This window comes from Narcine bancroftii, chromosome 10, assembly GCF_036971445.1.
Source record: "Narcine bancroftii isolate sNarBan1 chromosome 10, sNarBan1.hap1, whole genome shotgun sequence".
NCBI classification, from domain to species: Eukaryota; Metazoa; Chordata; class Chondrichthyes; order Torpediniformes; family Narcinidae; genus Narcine; species Narcine bancroftii.
Window position 1 is genome coordinate 16,561,514 of NC_091478.1, and position 23,329 is coordinate 16,584,842.

A 23,329-nucleotide genomic window follows, 5' to 3' on the forward strand; every position below is an offset into this window, starting at 1 on the left:
TTGGTAACATAAGAAAGACAATCTGACAGATGGAGCTGGTTGGTGTAAAGAAGAAGGAAGAGTAGAAACAGCGACTGGAAAGTGATTAGTAGAACCATTTAAGGGAGAGATAATGTCAGATGTAATCAAGTAGGGAGGAGTGATGAGTCCAGGTCACGATAGGCGGAAATAGTAGGAATGGAAAAGGTGGGAATAGGAAAAGGAACACCTGGGAAAGGGTTACCTTAAAACAAAAATCCAATGCTCAATGTAGTCTGCCTAAGGGCAATACAAAGTTGTTCTTACACTCTGCATTTGGCCTCACCGTTACAGTGGAGAAGGCAGAAGTTTTGATAAACAAAATGTCACTGTAATGAGTGGGTTATTAACTAAAGCTTATAGATTCTAAATAATTGACACAGTATCTGGAATAAAGATGAGGGAAGTTATTCACTAAAAATACTGGTAGGATCTGGAACACTTGATCTGATAATAGAAGGAAGCAAATACAATAAATATTCTGTTAAAGAATTAGTCGGATACTGAAGACAAGAAATTTACAGGATTACAGACTGAGTACAAACAAGGAAAGACCAGAAGTTGATTTTCTCAGCTAAAATATATTTAGTTTTTAAAAGCATGTAGCCCTACCTAATATTCTATTGTGGCTGTGAAATATATGTAAACTCAACCATCTGAGATGATAAACTTGAACACAGTATTCGGTCCCCTCTAAATTGTTCTATTTGGGTCATTTCATAGAGGTAGATATTCTGAGAAATGACCACATTTCCACATCACATTTCACTAATGGAAAACTTGTGGTTTGTTGCATAATTTTCAGTCATTAATGTGGTGAGAGGGTGGAACGAGTAACCGGGGAAGTGGTGGATGAAGGTCAATTTCAACATTTAAGAGAAATTTGGATAGGTGCATGGATGGGAAGGGTATGGAGCACTATGGTATGGGTGCAGGCCAATGGGACTAGGTGGAATAATAGTTCAACATGGACTAAATAAGATGGTGTCTATGATTCTAAGATAGTTCAATGTGCCAAGCATGAAATTGGACCCATGTGAGCATGTTCCCTGATATGCATTATTACAAAGATCAAACCAGCAACTACAAAAAAGGCATATAATACAAGGGTAAAGATGAACAATTACTTTACTAACAAAAATTCACCTTCAAACTTTAATTCAAAATCCCCCCTTTTATAACAATGCCCACTGGTTACTATGCAAATCTCTAAAACAGTATAAAACTAATAAATTCCCCAACCTAAGTATAACATATGTAATTAAAGTCTATTATATTTCCAACCAGCCCACAGAAAAATTTAGACACAAAACAAACACAAAACACACAAGACTCACAAAACTTCGATCTCAATCGAAGCAAGGATCATAAACAAAATTCAGTTTGTTTGGTAAACTGAAGCCAAAAGATCTTTGAGAGAGAGAGAGCACAAAATTCAAAGTTGTCTTCTTGTGTTGCTTGCAGAGAGAGGAATAATGGCTTGGTCCAGATCCTTCTGGCTGCCTTCGGAATGTCCATCCATTTTAAAATGCCCAACATTCTAAGCTACCTCCCAGACTATGACTCTGCTTGGGCCTTCTTCCACTTCACAGCCACACCCAGTTGTGGTTTGTCTTCCAAGTCCAGAAATTTCTAGATCATCTTATGCACATCCCCAGTCTGTCTCCGACTCTCTCAGCAGTCCACCTTCACTTTGGCTCTCTAAGGCAAACTGTCATTTTCCAACACAAAACCACACAACACATAGGCCAATACACAACACAGAACTCTGTAACAGCACATATATACAAAAGATAAATACAATTTTGGATGAGAGGAGACAATAGAGGGCAACAAGATTCTGAGAGGCAGGGACAGGGTGGACAACCAGTGCTCTTTTCACAGGGCAGGAATAGCAAAAAAAACAGAGAATGTTGATACAAAGTAAAGGGAAGAAAGTTTAGGGGAGACATCAGGGGCACATGTTGATGGTCCCTGGAATGCATGGCTAGGGGTGGTGGCGGTGGAGGCTGAAACATTAGGGTCATTTAAGAGACTCCTAGACAGGTACGTGGATGAAAGAAAAATAGAGGGTTATGAGGTAGGAAGGGTTTAGTACTTTTTTTGGTAGTAATATACAAGTTAGCACAACATTGAAGCCCAAAGGACCTGTACTGTGCTGTTGTGTTCTATGTTCAAACTGCTGGAAGAACTCAGTGAGTCTCGATAAAGGGTTTCTTCCACTGATGCTGCTTGACCTGCTAGTATCCTCCATCAGACCGTACCTTCAAATTCCAGCATCTGCAGTTCACTACTGTATTTCCAACATTCAAAAGCTGTTCTCCACATGCTAAATTGTGCATATGATAATTTCCCTGATTGATTCAGAAATTGGCCAAGCACTTCTGGGCATGCTTTACAATGGCACAGCTGACATTTGCTCAGCATGAAGTGTGGAGTGTTTTATATCCCACTGACAGGAGAAACAGAAACCCATGTACCTCATCGGTAATACACAAGAAAAACTTAGAGGGCATTGGGTATAGTTCAGGAATTAGGCGACAATTGCACTTTGCACTGTATCTCCCAGCCTTATTTTACACTGGCCAGAATGCAATCGTGATTGCCTGGTATCTCACAACTTGAAGTTCACTCATTGTCGACTGTTGTGGCTACAATGCAATTCGCTTGGCATTCTTTAAAGATCCTGCTAGTCTTCCATTTTAGTTTGACAGAAGTGACAGCTACTTCTACTGCTAGTAGAGTGGAAGTCCCCATTTGGGATATCATTCCATCAGGCAGAATGGTCAAATAACAGGTTTTACAATAAACCTCTGAGGACAGAAGGGCAAAATTTCACTGCAGCAATTTTGCAGGCTGCCGATCGAATTGTGCCACATACTGGAGGTCCAATGATCTACCCTATGGTATTTCAGACCATGCGAAAGAGACCACTGAGCTTTGAAATCTCATATTAGCGAACCAACAAGCATTACGAAAAATAATGGAACATTAAATGAGAATTTACTGGTTTGAAGTTTGATGATTATTATTTGAGTAATGGGAATGGTGAGATAATATGCCCTCCTCACCCTTCTGTAATTATTTCGAACATTGTTAAGGTAGTTTCTAGTGTTGCATGTATGCCTCACAATAAAATGCTCTTTTGACAGAATTATACCAGTGGTCGTCTCTTTCGAGATTCAAAGATCGGCTGCACATGCGCAGAAGGGATCGCGTATTATCTCACCACTCCTGTTAATTCAAATAATTATCATCAAACTTCAAACCGGTAAGTTCTAGTTTAATTCTCCATTTAAGAATATTCCAAACTCCTAGTTTTTCAATAACCTACACAATTCAGCCATATATTGGTTCATGGTTTCGCCTAGTTTCTGCTTTCTAGTCCAAAACTGGTTATATTTCTGCCATTACCATTGGTCTTGGGGACAGATTTCCTCTCACTGGGGCACAGAAAGTGGTATAAAACATAGAATCTGGGCTTGCAGCCGTCGCTAGGGATTTTAATCAGGGTGTACGTCCTGCTTCCCACCTTGCTTAGAAATGTTACATGTTTTCTTAAACTGCCCTCTGTATCTCTTATTCCCCAGTCGATACAGAAGGAATAGAATCTTTCAACAGACTCATCCCAGTTTTCTGATTCCTTGTAGTCTTCAAAACATCCTTCTGCTATTTTTGGCTTCTTCTTTGTTTCACTGTGGATGAGCTTTGGCAGCTCAAGTTTCAGTTTAAAATCCTCTGTTCTCCACCCTCCTGCATTTGAAGTGTAGGATAACATTTATTGTTATTGTATATTCCTCCCACTGAAGGACACATTCATACGAGACGTGGTTAATCCTTGTGTTCTTTATTCAATCTAAAATGATTCTACTGTGTCTCACAATACAAAGCTGTTATCTGACGTCACACATATACGTGTTCCATAACAGATACCAGCCCTCTTGCGTACAGCTTAGATCAGCATCAAAGACATAGCTGCAAACCCTTACAAACCATAAGTCCAATCCTGGGTCAAACTTGCACAAAGTCCACTGGTGATGTTTCTTCTCATCCAGCAATAGGTAATTATTAATGAACTACAGTAAAATTCCTATTATCTGGAATTCAAGCGGCTGACAACCTCAAAAAACCGGCAAAAAGAAAAAAAATAATGGAAAATAAATAGGTTAAAAATACAAAAGTTTAAAATTGGTGCCCCATAACAGTCAGTTTGGCATTCCTCACAACACGCAATCTCAAGCAACCGGCAAATTCACTTATCTGGGATCTACCAGTCCCTGTAAGTGCTGGATAACAGGGGTTTTACTGGTTTGTCAAATATAAACAGTTATAGTGCCCTCCATAATGTTGGAGTAAAAGACACTTCTTTCCTTTATTTGCCCCTGTGCTCCACAATTTTAAATTTGAAATCAAATAACTCACATGTAATTAAAGTGCATATCTCGGAGTTTATTCAAGGTTATTTTTATACATTTTTTTAAACATGTAGAAATTACAGCACATCGTTCTCTTATTTCAAGGCACCATAATGTTTGGGACATTTGGCTTCACAGGTGTTTGTTAGTACTCTCTCTCTCTCTTTGGCTTGGCTTCGCGGACGAAGATTTATGGAGGGGGTACTCATGTCTGTTTAATTGCTTCATTGGTGCAGGTCTAAGAAAGCTAAGTTTGCTTCTAAGCTTTGGATCACCTTTGAAGACTGTTGTTGCCATTTTTCTACATGAGGACCAGACTTGTTTCAATGTAAGTCAAAGAAGACAATATGAGGCTGAAAAGCATCATTCAAACCTTAAGGTGGAACAGTTTGGAACATCATCAAGAAGGAAGAGTGTACTGGTGAGCTCAGTAATCGAAAAGGGACTGGCATTCCAAGGAAGACCTCCACTGCTGATGACATAATGAAGGAAAAATCCCCCATGGGGACATCACATGATGCCGTAGGATCAACACGTAGGCTCCTGACTCCCTTGGGAAATTAGTTTAAAAAGTGCTAAATAAGAACTGTTCAAACTCTAAATATATTTTAAAAACATATTTAAACCATTCTACTTTACTTTTACAATGCCTCCGAAAAAATAAAAAGTAATTACAACAACCTCTGGATCCCGATGGGAAGAGAAGAAGAAAAAAATATTTGAGGCCTACCTTGGCGATGAAGCAGGGAGCTGGAGTTCTTGCTGCCTTCCTATCTTGTGAGTCTCTGGAGGGAACCTCTGCTGGAGTCTCTCATCCATTACAATGGAGAGATGGTGTCGGTGAGGAACCAGGAAGTGAATCGTGCATGCGTGAGAAGTCACACATGCGCGGTGGAAACAAGCCCAGACCATTACTGGGAGTGCAGCAACTGCTTGTTGAAAAGTCGACCTCGACTTCGGCACCTGAGGAGGAAGAAGCGAGCTCCATAGGGGGCTCGTTAGCTGAAGATGAAGAAGAGAAGGAAGAAGATACACAAAAAGAGGAGGTAATTGAAGAAATTAAAATTACTCCACAGACTAAAACTGAAGAGTTATACATAATGATAATGCAGCAGATTAAAGTAATGAAAGGGGAAATGAAAAAAAGAATTAAAGGGTTTGAAGGTTGAGTGTTGCAACAGCCTTAGATGCAGAAAAAACTTTTGATAGATTTGAATGGGACTTTTTGTTTTGGGTTGTTAGATAAACTTGCATTTAGATTGAATTTTTAAAATTGGATTATAGCATTATATAATAGCCCCAAAGCTAAAGTAGGAACTAATGGTGACCGTATCTATGTCATTTAAATTGATGAGATCAAGTAGACAAGGATGCTCTTTATCGCCAGCTTTATTTACTTTAGCCATAGAACCACTTGCCCGGGTAATTCGGTTCGATTTGCAAATTAAGGGTTTTTGGATGGGTCAGGAAGAACATAAAATTAGTTTATTTGCAGATGACATTTTAATATATATGACTGACCCTGACCATATTTACTAAGAATATATGATCAATTGGAAAAATATGGAAATATTTTGTTATAAAATAAATTGGGATACTCAGAGAGGTATACACATAGATGGTAATTTAAAGAACTTCTATAAATTGAATGATTTACTATTACTTAAAAAGATTGAGGAAGACTTGAAAAAAATTGATTAATTAACGTATAACTTTAATTGAAAATGTGAATTGTATAAAGATGAATATTTCCAAGAATACAATATATTTTTCAAACATTTTAATACCTCAATTTTTTTTCAAGAAATAAATAAACATGTAAGGAAATTCCTTTGGAAAGGTAAAATGTCAAGAGTTTCTATAGAAAAGTTAACATGGGAGGTTTACAGCTTCCTAATTTTAGAAACTATTATCAAGTGGTGAAAATGAAATTTCTTTTTTGAAAGTAAAAAATATTGGCATGGGTTAATATAGAATTGATTAAAATAGGAGGGAGGAAACCAGGAGAATTTATATATAAATGGGAACTGAAATAGATGGTTACTGACAAGGAGACACTATTATTGAATGATTTGCTTAATATTTGGAATAAAATAAATGATGATACTGGTGCAAGAGGGTCTATATCACCTAAAATGCCAGTGATCCAAAATCCTCTTGTAGGTTTCTCAAGGGGCAATCAGTTTTTGAATGTACGGTTTCATACAATCTTAATGTAGAAGATTGTTACGAAAGAGGTCATTTGAACAATTGAGGAGTAAATATGCCATACCGCATAATATTCTTTTTTTTTTGTTACTTTCAATTAAGAGGATATTTGAGGGATAAGCTTAGACCAACAATTTTTTTATCTAGTTGTACCAAAGCAGAACTTCTTATTAGGAGTGGAATTGTTAAAAAAAATGACTTCTTTGGTATATTCATTATTACAAGCAGGAACTCCCAAACCAGGACTTCATAGATCCAAAGATGGGAAACAGATTTAATATTACAATTGATGAACAAACATGAGAGAATTTGTCTAGGGATTATATGGCTCATACTATTAATATAAGATATAAACTAGTCAATACAACTTTTTACATCAGCTATATCTTACACCACAGAAGTTGAACAGATTGAAATCAGATTTATCAAGTCAATGTTTTAGGTGTGAAGATGTAGGATTTTTTATACATTCAATGTGGTCCTAAGGGCCTTTTTTTTTAAATAACCTGTAGGAATTGTATTTCTGCAAAGTCATGATTTATATTTATTAGGAAATATTGAAGGTACAAGACCGAAACTAAAATTATCAGTCTATCAATTGAAATTTCTTAAATTAGCATTAGCAGTAGCAAGAAAATTACTTGGAAATCTGATATATCTCTTGCTATGCCAAGGTAGCATGCAGAAATTCAAAGTTGTATTCCTTTGGAAAAAGATTACCTATAATTTGAGGAATATATACCCTATGTTTTTACAAATTTGGTGCCCGTATACCCAAATAATGGGATTAAATTTGTAATGATATCCTTCCTATGCCTCTAGACTCATAAGTTTCTCCTTTTATTGTTTATGATAGATTTGGAGATATGTCCTGGATGACATCTTTCTCCGCAATCCAAAGGCTTTCTTTTCTTTTTTTATATACCTATAAAGTTATATTATATTACTCTATATATTGTTCTTTTTTTAATGAGGGGGTGGTTGGGAGGGAGGAGGTTTTTGGGGTGGGGGTGAAAATCATCATGTATATATTTTTAATTTTTTTCTTGATGTCATGTATTACTATAATAATTATAACTACTACATGTATGAAAAAAATTAAATAAAATATTTTTAAAAAATAAAAATCCCTAAACGCAAGTCTGACAGATCAGAAACAGTCTTCAGGAGGCAGGTGTACATGTTTCAAATAACTATTGTCCACAGAAGACTTCATGAACAGAAATACAGAGGTTACACTGCAAGATGCAAACCATGGCAAAGGTGGTTTGCTTCGGATGTTGGGTAGTTCTTTTATGTCTCCACACTTTGCTCTTGCCATCACCCTGATACAGGTTAATCTTGGATTCATCTGTCCACAAGACCTTTTTCCAGAATTTTGCAGGCTCTTTTAAATAATTCTTGGCAAACTGTAATCTGGCCATCCTTTCTGTGGCTAACTGGCGTTTGCATCTTGTAGAGTAGCCTCTGCATTTCTGTCAACGTTACTTGCTTCGTAATAATGTTCCAAACTGTTGATTTTGGTCATCCTAAGGTTTAAGCAATGTCTCCTCCTGTTTTATTTTCATTTTTCAGCCTCATTATGGCTTCTTTGACTTTCATTGGTACAACTCTGGTCCTCATATTGAAAAATGGCAACTACAGACTCCAAAGGTAATCAAAAGCTTAGAAGCAACCCTAGCTCTCTTATATCTGCACCAATGAAGCAATTAAACATAGCCAAGTACTTATCAACACCTCTGAAACCAAATGTCCCAAACATTATGGTGCTCTGAAATGAGGGGCCTGTAGCAGACCTCACTGATCCGCAAGCGAACTGGGTCACGGAGGTGCAGGCTCGCACTGTGCTGACATCACCACGGTCGCAGTGGGGGTGGGGGGGGGGCTGCAAAGGATCATGGGAGTCATGCTGATAAGCTCTCGGAGTGTTCCAGTGAAGTCCAGTTGGTTGGTTAAACTCACTCATGGCTTCTGTGTTTTTTTTTCTTTCGTTCACTACACAGCGACACCGACCACAGGACTCTGTATAAAAAGGGCTGTAATTTCTACATGGTCAAACCTAAATGTCGACAAATAACCCTTGACTAAAATCTGGAATGTGCACTTTAATTACATGTGAATTGTTTGATTACAAATTTAAAATTGTGGCACACGGGCAAATAAATGAAAAAAAAAGTGTCTGGCCTAAAAGTTTTAGAGGCCATTATATTTTACTGCATATAATGACTGCCCCTGAATAAAGTGTTAAATTATCCTTTTCTACTCATTTGTTTAAGCCATTAAGTGAATTCAAATAGCTTCACTTAGCATATTACTGGAATATTCACCATGGGCAAAGTGAAAACATGATCAGAGAACCATAGCAGATTACAGCACAGAAACAAGCCCTCTGAATATTTAGAAGATTGCTTGACTGATATCTAACTTTTTGGAAATTCAAGTGTCCCTTCAGAGGCTCCTTCTGACTTACTTTCAAATGTGTTTCAACATTCTGTACAAAAACTTTTATATGTATAATGTGAATCATTAAAAGGTGTGAAATTGAATCAAATGCAGTCTGCACATGCCATGTTAATTTTTAAAATTAATTATATAAATTATTGAAACTCTCTCTCATCTCCGCGGCAGAGTATTATCTCTCACCTACCTCTCTATCCCTCCCCACCCCCCCACCAAAGTAGACTCGAACAAGAGCTTCCTTTGCATTTTACTGACATCGAAGAAGCTTTTCCCACTCATACATTTAGAGTTACTTGTTTTGTGTGTGATAACTCTCCAACACCATTGCCATTGATTGCATGTTTAGAACACTGTCCTGCTTCAACAAAACCTCGGTAAAACTTAGAATACATTCTCCCAATAATCAATGAGCTGTATTTTCATTCTTAGGACACAGAAATTATAAATTATACCTTATTAAGCTTTCCCTTAATTAAGTTGTTTTACTGCTGCAGTTTTTTTTAAAGGAGCTCTAATGTATTTATCTATTTTTAATATGCTTAATATTGGGTAATGTGAAGGTAAATACAGTAAAGAAAAAGCCAAAACCTTTTTAGGTTACAAAATGTGAGTCTTAGTCCACTCTAATCAAAGTAGAATGTCCTCCCAGTATTATAATTTTTTTTTAATTTTAAATTTAGACGTACAGCATGGCAACAGCCGTTTCAGCCCATGAGCCTATGCCGCCCAGTCACACTCAATTGGCCCATATACCCCAGTATGTTTTTTTTAAAAACTGTGGAAGGATACTGGAGTGCCTGGAGGAAACCCACGCAGACGTAGGCTGAACATGCAAACTTCTCACAAACAGGGCCGGATTTGAACTCTAACTGCTAGAATAATTATGCCACCCCAATTAAACCTAATTTTTTTTTTAAATATTTATTTGCAATTACACCCCATTAACCTACAACCCCATATGTTTTGGGATGAAATTGAGCACCAGATGAAAGAAATCAGAGTTATAAAAAACAACTAAGACGATGAAAAGATAAAAGTGTTTTACCTCCTTCATGTGTCGTGTAGAGTTCATTTTCTTTCATTTTCATTGCCATGCTCTCCAAATCCTCACGTGAAGGCTGAATAAAAGCAAACTTCCTGGTTATTCCATTTGCAAAATAAGTTAAACAAAAATGGGTTAAAAAATTCAACAGCATTTTACTTCTACTTATAGTCAATTAGATTAAAATAATCATCTGTCATCCACATACACGATCTCTAAATACTTTCTACTATGGAGGACAGGAATGGTGGTGCTGGTGAAGTTGCAGTAACAGCAGTGCGGACATGGGGAAAGCGGAAACATAGCGCTCCCTCCATGGGGTCCAACCACCCAGACCGACTGCCACAGCTCCCTACGTGGTTTAAACATTCTGTTAAAGGAGCCGTCGGGACTTTATTTAAAATTCTGTGTCTGCGGGGTCAGACCTTGTGTTGGGCAGTGGTCTTGAGGGGTTGCAGAATCCGGGGGAGCAGCAGACTGGTGCAGGGCACCTGTAACAGGGTGAAGGGACCGCCCCCCCTTCAGAAGAACCCTCAGGACAGTGACTACGGTGGTGGACCAGCGAAAGGCACTGCAGTTAAAGGACACACACACACAGGCAAGAAACAGGATGTGGGCTACTGGTGACGTGGTTGAAGGACTCACACCAGGCTGCGGGCTGCAGGAGACTGGCTCATAAGAATCAGGTATCAGAACCGGGATTCGAGAAGATGGGGAGGGCAAGGAGGGCTCCTGAAGAGCCCTGGGTGCCTAAGGCTTCCTCATCTCGATGGTGGTTTAGATCTGGGCTCAGGTCACTGATCGTTTGGACTGAACTGGTGTCTTTGACAGCTGCAAAGGCTGTGGGAAGCGAATCAACGGACACTCAGCGAATCTTGGATTCTCTCTCTTTCTGACAGTAAGAGGTCAGAGTAATGTTAATGGCAAATCTTGGCAAACTAAAGGCAATTTTGTGCAATATTACATTTCTGCTTTATTACATGACAATGAATAGCATCCAATTTGATCTTAAATAAATCTTCAACCCCAGAATCCTAAATGGTATTAAAATCTTAAGCTTTGAAACAGGCTGTGAAAGTATTTTAATGAGCATGCCAGAACAAACTATTCCTATAGCATCTCCCTCTATCAATGCTACACTGAGCCAAGATTGCAAAGCTTTAGTTAATAGGGGTGATTTTAAATTCCTTATTCCCAAGTGCAAATCAAAATCTGTGACAAGCTCATGATAGGAAGTCACTGGCAATGTGCCAGTGTTATTCTATCCTGTGCTGTCAAAACATTAAATGTAAAATGGCCCCAATGTTTCAATTTTTAAAAAATGTGAAAATCAAATCAAAAAATATTTCTTTGTGGCTGTTCATCTGAGGAATTGTAACTGGCAAAAGCACCATTTATCATATTGATACACTAACAAAGATAATAGTTTTTTATATCATTTGAGATTTAAGTTCTCTAATTGGTCTCATAAGTGAATCAGACATCTTCAATAATCAGGAGGATATTTTATGATGCAATATTTAGTTAAATAACAACATCCTGGGGATTTGAACTGCAAACCTTTCTACAGGTTAATTGTAGTTTTTCAAATGATTAACTATAAAACAAATGAAGTATATTAAATGAAGTATATCAATGAACCAAATATAACTCTCAGAATTTCCACATGCCAGCAAAGTTGGGAATTCTGCTCATATGTGTGTAGATGTAGAAATCCCATCGAGATGACCAACAGCAGAGTGTGAAGTTTTCCCAAGCAAACCACCCCTGGGATTGGATTGGGTGCAGGAACATCGTCTCCATTTACTTGAATGACCAGAAAGACCATTCAAAAAAGAAAACTGGATTGATTTCCCTTCATGCACACTGGATTATGCAGGCTCCCTGAGATAGATTCCCTAGCCACAAACCTACTTTTCTCCCACCAGGCAGATTCCTCTCTCCAACAATATCGATGGACAGTTGACTTGCATAACAATCACGCAATCATTTGACTCCCCATCTCCCCAAATCTCAGTCATATTTAGTTCTTGCTCTAAGTCAAAAAGGAGCTCTTCACACCACAAGACGACCACTAGGTAAAGGCCTTGAATAGAATAGGTTAACAGTAGCTTGCTCGGGCCTGCCTAATGATTTCATATAGAGAGAGAGACACAGCCCAGAAACAACCTTACTGACACTAATTTTATCTTCACCCATTTCATATTCAGGTCTTGAAATGTTTAAGTTTAAAATATCATGTACACATTTGTTCTCGAGTGGGTGACATTTTACTGTGTACAAAATGCATCCACTTATGGTTAGATGAGATAATGGCTACAGCTTTTGATGAACCTGGTTCTTTCTTTGACTTTTCAGAAATGTTACACCACAGTAATCAATCTTAAGCATCAACTTATTTGTTACAGGTTATATTATATATAAATATATTTTAAAAGAGATAGATTATGGGGGGGATTTAGTGTAGGTCACTACAGAGTAATACTTCACATCTCATTTAAAGTGCAAGAGCTTGGCTGAAACCAGCCAGGTAGGTACCAGTGGCTTTGCAAGACAATGGGACTTGATGACTGTTTTGGAAGGAATTTTTAAAAGCAGGTGCATTTAAACAGTCCATGCTCAAAGTGCTGATAAAGATCTTTCAAGAATTGGGTTATCCCTGTAAGAGGTTTGGTTTTTATAAGCAGAAAGAGAGGAAAAGACCAAACAGGATGTGTGAGTGAGTGAGAGAGAGAGAGAGAGAGAGAATGTGAATTCATTTGAAGTTCTACAGTGGCTTTTGGAGGCTGCAAAATGACAAGCTGGCAGCTTGTGGAAGACTCCATTTTGAAGATGGGTTGTGAGTTCTGAGTTCAGCCTGTTGAAAATCCCTTGTAGTCCTTACAAGAGGAAATGGCTGGCTAGAGCGTTTCTCCTAAAATGAGGGAAACAAGAGGAACTCTGTGGTGACCTGGATGAAGAGGTTATCATTTGGAAAACCCACAATGAGGCAAGTCTGAAACCAACAAGAGCCTTCCTGAATGTTAACCATTTAAGCACCAGATCCTGGTGAAATTTCATAAAAGTTAAACTCTGTGCACAGAATAAGAATTGCCTGACATCGGTGAACTTGGAGGAGTGAGAAGTGAGATTGGACTGTGAATCAAAGAACTTTCCTGAACACATACACATTACATACACGTGTGCTTAGAATTAGAAGGGGGTTAAGTTAATAATAATAAGAAAGTTTGATCCTGTTTTTATGTTTAAAGAAAATTAAAAGCAATTTTTAAGTAACCATTTGTCTTGGTGAATTTCTATTGCTGTTGGGTTTTGGAGTCCTCTGGACTTGTAACATATTTATTTATTGGCATCCACAGACAGCAGTGCCTACCACCTGTACTTCTTGGATTTAAATCTTGAATTCCAACGCTAAATTAAATTAATGCCTCATCCATAAAAACTCAGTTACTCTTGTAAGCAGTAATCTAACACTTTTTTTCCCCTCAAATGAATAGCATCCAAATCAAAATCTCAGTTGCCCAGCAGAAGAGGAAAATTTGAATGAAATAAAAACAGAAATGTAGGAAGGAACGAGCAAGTGAGGAGATATATATGGAGAGAGGAATACAGTTGATGCAATAGGTTCAGAAATTTTCATCTGAACTGGCAATTAATGAGAGACTAAATTAAATGCTGGATCCCTTATGGTCAATGAAGCACCATGCAATTACTGAGATTTTTTTTGGATGGAACTCCTTCCTATCCCATGGTGGCAGCGTTATGAATCTCTGTCTCAATCCGGCATGACTTCTTCTTCCTCTCTTCAACACAGCCTGAGCTTTATTTGCGGAGTATGTGAAGACTTGAAACATGACATTGATATGCACAGAACATAGAACACAAACAGGCCCAATGGCCCATGCGCCTAAGCTGACGATGATGCCAGCCAAGACTAATCCTATCTGCTTGTACATGCTCGTTATCCCTCTATCCCCTGTTCATCAGTCCATCTAAATATTGCTATTGTATCTACTTCCATCAGCTCCCTGGCAGTGTTGTCCAGTCACTTACCACACTCTGCAGAAAATAAATCTCACAACTTTCTATACTGTTTGACATTTCAACCTTGGGAAAAAGATTCTGGAAATCTGCCCTATCTATAACTCTCATATTCTTCTAAACTTCTATCAGGTTACCTCATATCCCCCAACGCTCCAAAAAAAGTAATTTATGCTAGTCTCACCTCATTTTGTACCCAATGCTCCAATTCAGGCAACATTCTGGTGAACATCTTCTGCATTCTCTTCAAAGTCTCCACAACCTTTGTTTTATTCAGTAAACCGAAGTGCACACAATAACCATATAACCATTTACAGAGCGGAAACAGGCCATGTTGGCCTTTCGAGTTCACTAGAACAACTCCACTGGCTCAAACCTCCCGCTCTCCGCCAATAACCCTCCAACCCCCTCTCCTCCACGTACACATCCAACCTTCTCTTAAATGACAGAATGGACCCTGCCGCAACTATCTCATTCGGAAGATCATTCCATTCTGCCACCACTCGCTGAGTGAAAAAGCCACCTCTAATATTTCTCCTAAAGTGTTGCCCCCTTACCCTTAACTCATGGCCTCTTGTTTCAGCCTCCCCTGTGCTCAGGGGAAAGAGTTTATTACTCAAAATATGACCTATTAAAAGATACTGCCAAGACATGACTTACTAAGTTTTATACTCATTGCCCCAAGTGATAAAGGCGAGTATACATTTGCCTCCTTTATCACCCTATCCAATTGTTCTGTCAGTTTCAGGGAGCGACTAATTTGCAGCCCAAGATCATTCTGTACATCAGTGCTTCCAATGACTTTACCATTTACTGTACAGTTTGACCTCCCAAAATGCATCATACTATACTTGTCCAGATTAAACTCCATTTTCCATTTTTATATCCAAATTTCAATTCATCTGCATCCTGCTGTATTATTTGATAACTTTCTTTGCTAAGCACATCTCACCCAAGTTTAATGTCATGCAAAATAACTAATCAGATTACCTATATTTTCATCCACATCATTAATATAAATATTTTTTTCCCCCAAACTACAGGGGTCTCACTACTGATCCTTGTAGAACACCACTGGACACAGACGGCTAGTCAGAAAAATACCCCTCGAGCACTACCCTCTGCCTTCTATTACCAAGCCAATTTTGGATCTCATTGACCAACTCACCATCATTCCACATAACCGAATCGTCTCGATCAATCTATCACGGGGACTTTGGGAAATGAATTACTAATTCCCTACATTCATCGATCATTTTCATTCACTTCCAACAAAAACTCCATCAAATTTGTGAGGGAGACACTTGAATTCATGCTAACTATCCGTAATAAATCCATACTTTTCTAAATAAGAGTAAATCATGTCCCCAAGAATCTTCTGCAATTATTTTGTAAACCACAAATATCGGGCTCTCTGGGCCATAAGTTTCTGGTTTGCCCTTCTCTAACAAAGAAAAACAATGGCGGTTCTCCAGTCTTCCTGACACCACATGTGGGGATAAATAGAATAGCACAATTTGTGTCAAGACCTCTGTAATCTCCTTTCTGTTTCCCTCAGTATTCTGGGATAGATCCCATTAGTGAAATGGACAGCTACCTGACCCATGGAGTCCTTTCGGCTTCTCATTGTTCACTCTAGATCTCGTCAGGCTCTGGGAACCTATCCACCTTAAAGTTATTCAAGAACTCCAACACCTCTTTCTTAATATCAGAAATCCATTCCCTAATTTCACCATCATCCATCTTCTTCCCCTGGTGAATATGATGTGAACTACTAATACTTAGGTGGACCTACTCTTTCCCTAGCTACCCTCTTGATCCTATTCTATGCATACTATGCTTTGCATGTAAAAAAAGCATTAGCATTCTCCTTAATTCTTTATGCCAGGGACATTTTATGATCCCTGTATCTCTATATTCCTCATGTACAGTATATTTAGGTCCTGCTAGCTATTGGGAGGCCTATAGTACTACAATTCCCTACAATTATAATACTACAAACACAAATCCTTCACAAAGCTCTCTGGTTTAAGATCTACACTGTAACATTCCTTCTGCGCCATACTAAAGTATGAGTTCTAGTTTTAAAAGATTTGTGAGCTCTGGTTTGAGTGAGGTTTAATAATGTGATAAGTTATATAAATCCAAGTATTTGTTCCCTTTTAGCTCCACTGTGCAATATGGGCGATGACAAATTTTACTTGGTCCCCCTGTTAGTTTCCCTGATAAAACTTAGCAAGGCCTGACCTAACAAGGCCTGACCTAACGAGAAGTCCTCCCATTTTAAAAAAATATTTTATTTTGAAAGTTTTAAACGAAAAGTCCTCCTTGAGAACATTTAAGGTCATATCAGATGGGATGAACATTATTACATTTTTCTACTTGCCTGAAATGCAATCTCTGAGAGTTTCTGTATCCATTCGAAGCAGTCCAGTTTCCCAGTTAAAAATGTATAAAGTTTTGCGGTCGTCTCCACTGAAAAGGCACTGGAATCCTGTGAAGCGTGTTCTGCAACCTCAACTATTCTTACGCAGTCGCTCATTCGAATTAACTTTCTGTCCATCCTTCTTGTCATGTACTTGTCTGATAAAAATGAGCCCTCCTTGAGCTCGAAGTACTCAAGGCGAGCAACAGACTGGTTGCTCTGGGAGTAGAGGAAAAGCCAGACTCTCTTCCATTTCTGGTGGGAAAAGAAAGTAAACCCCATTGTATATTTTGGATAGAATCAGAATGCAAATAGGTGCTTAAAATACACTGTGGATTTGAGTACATTTTGCAGTAAAGTATAAATCTCACCCAAACCATTAGTGATAATCAAAACAAGAGCAGATTAATTTATAATTCTGAAAACTTCACCAGTGGAATTACACATTGCCACGTCCATTTTGGAAAATTCACCTAACTGAATAATTTTAAACAAATCTATCTCAAGCCCGAAATGAAAGTTTTATGTATGTTTTAAAAAAATCTTTGTTTGACCTGCTGAGTTTCTCCAGCTTTGTGTTTTTAGATCACAGATTCACAATGTTCTTACCCAAAACTTGTGTCCATAAAAATGTAACACTTTTCGGATTTAAATAAACCATTTTTCCTTGCAAAATCCTGCCTATAAAGTCAATATTAAAAGCGACAAACTAAACTAAATGTATGCACATAATCTAGGAAATTAACGCGAGGTGCACTTGCCCCGAGCTGAACGCTGAGTCTTGCCTAAAGTCCCGGCTCCTTAGAGTTAGTGGGGCTGCAGATGTACTACTTCTTCAACACAGCGCAAGGTCAGGGTCGCTTGCTAAGTACAAATGAGGTAGGTACCTTCCTAAACTTGTTCTGCTGCATGTAAAGCATCCCTTCCTTCACCGTGCCCTCCATGGCTGTGTGTTGCCTTGTTCCGACAGGCGTGTTTAGTGATTGCGACCTGCTTGGTTTCCGCAGTAAATTTCCGTTCGATGGTGGAACATCGGGGGCGAGTGGGGCGGGACCAGTCCTTCCACCGTTAGCAGCTGTGTGCTTGAGAAGGAAGGTTGGGGCAGAGGAGACCCCGAGCTACAGTTCTGTTTGCAGCTCATCTTGGGATCGTCCCTGACCCGCCACTTGTTTCAGACACTGAAAATACAGCTCCTGGGAAAATCTTCTCCCACGGTCCTCACTGTAATATCTCCAGCTTCTCTCTCACACACACCATTGTGAAACCTCCTTGTAAAAGTCAAATCAGCAAGTGCTGTGAATACTCAGCAGGTAAAACAGCAGCAGGTGGGAGGGGGAGAGAAAGTGCTAAGCCTTTGGGTAGTTCCATCACTTGTTTTATTTCAGATTTTGAGCAATGGTTCGCTGCCTGGAAAACCGTCCGGTGGGATGTGTCCACCATTGCAGGATCATATTTTCATGTATCCTTAACTTTTAACCAACACTGCAGGTGCAAAGTGTGACATATCGATAGGCTTTAAAGGAGATCAATTGTGGCAGGGTTTTTTTTTAGTGTAGGTCACATACAACACTTCAAAACAGATCTCATTTAAAATGCCAGAGCTCGGCTCGAGCCAGACAGTCCAGGCTCCGGATGCCTTTGCAAGCACTTTGAAGAACGCCTATAAGAACTATGCAAGTAGGTGTTAATTGGACATGCAGTGGAGTAATGGATTAGTGTTTTGGAAAGCAACAGATGAATGAACTCAGAACATTGTGCTGCAGTCTGAGAGCAGTTTGCTGTTCTAAGAGGATCATGTGGTTTTCTCAGAGAGAGAGAGTTCAGCAGCAGTTGGGACTGGAACAGGACAAGCTAGCAAGCTTGTGGAAAAACCCCATTTTGAAGATGGATTGAGTTCTTAGGTCAGCCTGGTCAAAGCCCTTGTGGTCCATGCAAGAGGAGAGGACTGGCTGTATAATGTTCCACTTGAAATAAGGGAAACAAAAAGGAATTCGATGGTGACCGCAAAGAAAGAGGTTATCATCTGGAAAACCCTGATGGGGCAAGTTTCTTCGGCAAGACACTGAAGTGGCTGATCAGAAGGAATCAGTTGTGGGTGTCCAACAAGCAACCAGTATCTCTCTGAAAACTGACAAGGACCTTCCTGAGCGGTAACCATTTACCTTTCAAGCACCAAAGCCTGGTGAAATTCATAAATGTTAAATTCTGTGTACAGGACAAGAATTGCCTGCAACCAGTGAACTTGGAGGAATGAGAAGTGAGATTGGACTGTGAATTAAATAACTTCTGAACTTATTCACACATTACATACACATGCGCTTAGAATTAGAAGGGGGTTAAGTCAAGTTAAACAGTAATAAGTTAGAGTTTGATCCTGTTTTCATGTTTAAAGATAATCAAAAGCAACTTTTGTGCTGCTGGGTTTTATGGTCCTCTGGGCCCATAACAAACGTCAGTGAGAATCGGTTGGGGTGAGACAGCAGATGGCCATAAAAGTTTAAACATGCGCTCTATTCAGTCTCATTATTTCAATATCTTTATTTTATTTTGCCTTTATTGCCATATTATATTCCTTTTGCAAGATCGTCACTCATTCACTAACTTGTCTACGTCCATTTGTAGCCTTTTATGCCCTCTTCATAGCTTTTGACAACTTTGTGTCCAGTCTGCTTTTGGCCAGGTAATAGTTGAATTCAGAGTTATCAGATGAAAAAATAGCCTCAGTTGCCATTTAAGACCATGCATTTTTGACAGTGAGACATGCATGTTTACAAGTTGTGGTTGATTTGATATTGTGTGACCTACAAGCTAATATGTCAGCAAAACAACCAGAAAATAACCACAGTGGAGAGATGAAAGTTAATTTGAGATGCGATCTTCATAAACATGATTGTTGAGCTGCAAAGCACAAATTAAGTAAAATACCAATCAGGATCACGTTCACCTCAGTTTTTATTACCACCTAGTGGCATTAGGACAATAGTAGCAGAATATTTGGTTGGTATTCTCACTCCATTAATACTGTCAAAAGCTCTCTCTATCTCTCTCTCTCTCTCATTCTCTCTCTCTCTCTCTCTCCTCTCTCTCTCTCTCTTTCTCTCTCTCTCTTTTTCTTTCTCTCTCTCTCTCTCTCTCTCTCTCTCCTCTCTCTTTCTCTTTCCACCTGTTCCCCTACCCCACCACCATGATGGGAACCTTGTGCTGACCATCATTAGTTCCCTTAATTAGACTTTTTATTAAATGGGTTTTTTTTGCCATTGATACACAATTACAGCTTCTTCCCTGAGTAAAATTATTTTGAGATAGATGCTCTTTACACAGTTGATAAGGGCCTTGATGTTTTTGTACCTTTTCTGGTTTCCGTGGTGGGTGATCTTCAAATCTAAACATCTCTCTCTTATTAACTTTTCTGTATAAACATCCGTCGTGTTTCTTCATGAAAAGAAGCAGCTCAAACAAGATTGCCCTTTGCCTTCATTAATAATGTCTTGAAGAACTTATCAGTATAAACAAATATGTGATGAAGATTTCAGCCTCATTGGAAATTTGACCCTTCAGCCAACGAAACACCTGACTGAACTCCCAGCACTGTGAAACTGGGTACAATGGTTTAGGTTAGAAAGTTTGCTGCTCATTGGCAATTGCAATTCAGAATTTGCCATAGCTGGGAACGAGCAATGGGCAGAGCATGTAGCACATGTTTCACCTATTTATTATAGAGTGACCTAAATAATCTCCCTTAACCTTCACCCCCTAAAATGACAGAATGAGAAGAAGACGAAATGAACTGACCCAGTGTGCAAAAGTAGTTGTTTATTTTCATTGTGTGATGACATTGTTTAATGGGTTTATTGTATTGTATATGTTGAACGTTTCGTGGGTAGGGAGGAGGGTGGGAAGGAGGGAGGGAAGGGAAGGGAGAATAAGGGGAGAAAATGACACTGTGTATATTCAAGAAGGAAATGTTTGTGTGTATTTTGGTTAATATGGTTCATAGTGTGAAAAATAATTTTTTTTAAAAAAGTACGACTGCAGCTGTTGTAGTGGGGGGGGGAGGGTTACATTAGGTAAAAATCCTTCTTACGGCCACATTTTAAAAAAAATCTCCAACCTTCACTCAAATTTATTCCTTCACTCCTCCCTTTTATATTCTGTTCAGGCAAATAACAATTCCTCAATCTAACATTAAGAAAATAGGTGATCTGGTGAGTATCACATTACTACTTCTCCGTAAGCTTTTTCAAGTTGGCTGCCTTAACAACACTTTAGTTCAAAAATGCGGTGAGGTTTCCTCAAAGGGATTTTATGTCCATGCATATCTATCACAATGCCCAGCCTGAATTTCCTGGTCATTGTAAAAGAAAAGAAAACAGGATTTCCATTTTCTTTATTTATTGCAAATAGAAATGGATTTTTTGAGAGAGACAGGGTTCAGACTGCCTGCCTATTGCCTGAAGCATATGGTTCCTTTAATTCACATATTTCGCATCCAAATTAAGCAGAAAACCACGAATATCACTTTATTATCAAGGTTCTGCTGTCAATTGGTTGATAAGTTTGATTTTTGTTTTATTGTTTCTGTTTGACTTCTAACTGTGGTAACGATTCTGATTGATTTTACTGTTGAGATGTATGATACCTGAGCACAAAAGGTTTTTTAAATTTATTTAAACCTTTTTGGGCTTTTTTTGCAAATAGTTTTCAGAATCAGAATTTATTGTAATGAACATGTCATGAAATTCGTTGCTTTGCAGTGGCATCACAGTGAGAACATTTATATACGCATGGTTGGCAAGCGGTTGGTGCAATGCCTTTACAGCGCCAGCGATCGGGGCCAGGCTTTGAATCCTGTGCTGTCTGGAAGGAGTTTGTACGTTCTCCCAGTGTCTGTGTGGGTTTTCTCCAGAGGCTCTGGTTTCCGGGGCTGTAGGTTAATGAGGTGTAAATTGGGTGACACGGACTCCAAGTTCAAATAAAATTTAAAATAAATAAGCCACCTTACAAAGTAAATAAAAACAGTGCGAGAAAATGTCAAAGTAAAGCAGTGTCTGTGGTTCATTGTTCATTCAGGACTTCAGTGTTGATTCAATCCTCTAATTTTTAATCAGATATGAAACCAAAATCATTGGATTGGCATGGCCGCAACAGTTGTCGTTCACTTTCATGTCACTGATAGCAATATTAATACCTCATTTATAGATTTTAAAGGAACAGAGGAGATATTTCCTAAATAGTGTGGAAATTTATTTTAAACAATATTAATTTTGAAATGTATTTTGCTTCTGCGCAAAATAAATTGAAACTTGATTTAAAATTTGACCTAGTCATGGCAGAAAATAAATTCTGAAGGTGACTGTGAATTTCCTCAATTCTTCTGTCAATAGTTAAATTCTTAATCCAAGTAAAATGAGCCTCCAGTGTACTCTGTCAAAAATCAGAATAAGAAATGGGATCTGAACTGCCCTTTATTTCTCGAACCTTGTTGATCCATTGAACAGGATCATGACTGATCTAACCTTCGACTTGCTTATTTACCTGGGAGGATACAAAGGGGACCACTAAAGTTCATGCTGACTCCAGGTGAGGCAACTGCTTTGCTGACACTCCTTATAATTCTGTAACTAGAGTGAAATAGCATTAATTCCACTCTTCTGTCAGATTCTTTTGTCTCTCTTTTATTTCAAAAATCTTCCTTTTCTTGCTCAACCACACATCTCCACAGCTGTCCATCAATTCACAATTCTCTGTGAAGAAATTCTTCCTCATTTCCACTCTTAAATGTGGCAGTAAGAAGTGATTGGAGCTCCAAGAAAAATGAATCAAAGAACATTAGAAATAGGAGCAGGAGTTGCCATCCGGCCTGTCGAGTCTGCTCCGCCATTCAATGGCTGATCTATGATCGGCTCATCTCCAACTAGCTGACTTTTCTCCATATCCCTTAGTTTCCCTATTATGTAAAAATCTATCGTACTTTGACAAATATATTTACTGAGGTAGCTTCCTCTCCTTCAATGGGCAGTGAATTACATAGATTCACCACCCTCTGTGACAAGCAGTTCCTCCTTATCTCCATCCTAAATCTATTACAGGTACCTTGAATCTTGAGGCTATGTCCCCTAGTTCCAATCTCCCCCACCAATAGAAACAATTTACCTGCCTCTATCTTTGCCTTTCATAATTTTATGCATTTCTATAAGATCCCCTTTCATTCTTCTATATTCCAGCAAGTACAGTCCCAGACAGCTCACCCTCGCTGCACCACCTCCAAAGCCAGTACTTTCTCAAGAAGACCAGAATTGTTCTGCAATGCAGCCTCACCAGTACCTTGTACAGTGGCAACATAACCTCTCTGCTCCCAAATTCCGTCCTCCAGTAATGCTCAGCATTCCATTTGCCTTCTTGACAGCCTGCTGCAATTGCAAACCAGTCTTTTGGGGTGCATGCACTAAAGCATTGAGCTTTTTTTAAAAAACTTGTATTTATGCCAAATTAGCAGCAGAGCTGAGTGCGAATGTTAAGTATCAGTATGGTTTTATTGCCACAGAATCAGATTCTGTTTACCCCCAAAGACTTAAACACATAATCTGCTCTGCCACTGCCTGCACTGAGGGAATGATAGGCTGCCAGAGATAATACCTTTTACTAATTCAATGCCTCTTTTAATTCCTCTTGTCTTTTATAAAAGAGCTTAAACCATGATGTTGACTAATAGGGGAATTC

At 38.7% G+C, this 23,329-nt stretch overlaps 1 protein-coding gene across 1 annotated transcript in view; it reads right to left on the minus strand.

Moving 5' to 3' along the window:
* LOC138744218 (docking protein 1-like) overlaps nucleotides 1-17,575 on the minus strand; it is a 42,901-nt gene extending 25,326 nt beyond the window's left edge. Inside the window, exons 1-3 of the mRNA XM_069900029.1 lie at nucleotides 17,497-17,575; nucleotides 16,571-16,864; nucleotides 10,147-10,219 (exon numbers count right to left, since the gene is read on the minus strand). Of these exons, the coding sequence (XP_069756130.1) occupies nucleotides 10,147-10,219; nucleotides 16,571-16,864; nucleotides 17,497-17,553 (424 nt within the window). The 5' untranslated portion in view covers nucleotides 17,554-17,575. The remainder of the gene's footprint in view (nucleotides 1-10,146; nucleotides 10,220-16,570; nucleotides 16,865-17,496) is intronic.
* Between the last annotated feature and the right edge of the window lie 5,754 nt (nucleotides 17,576-23,329).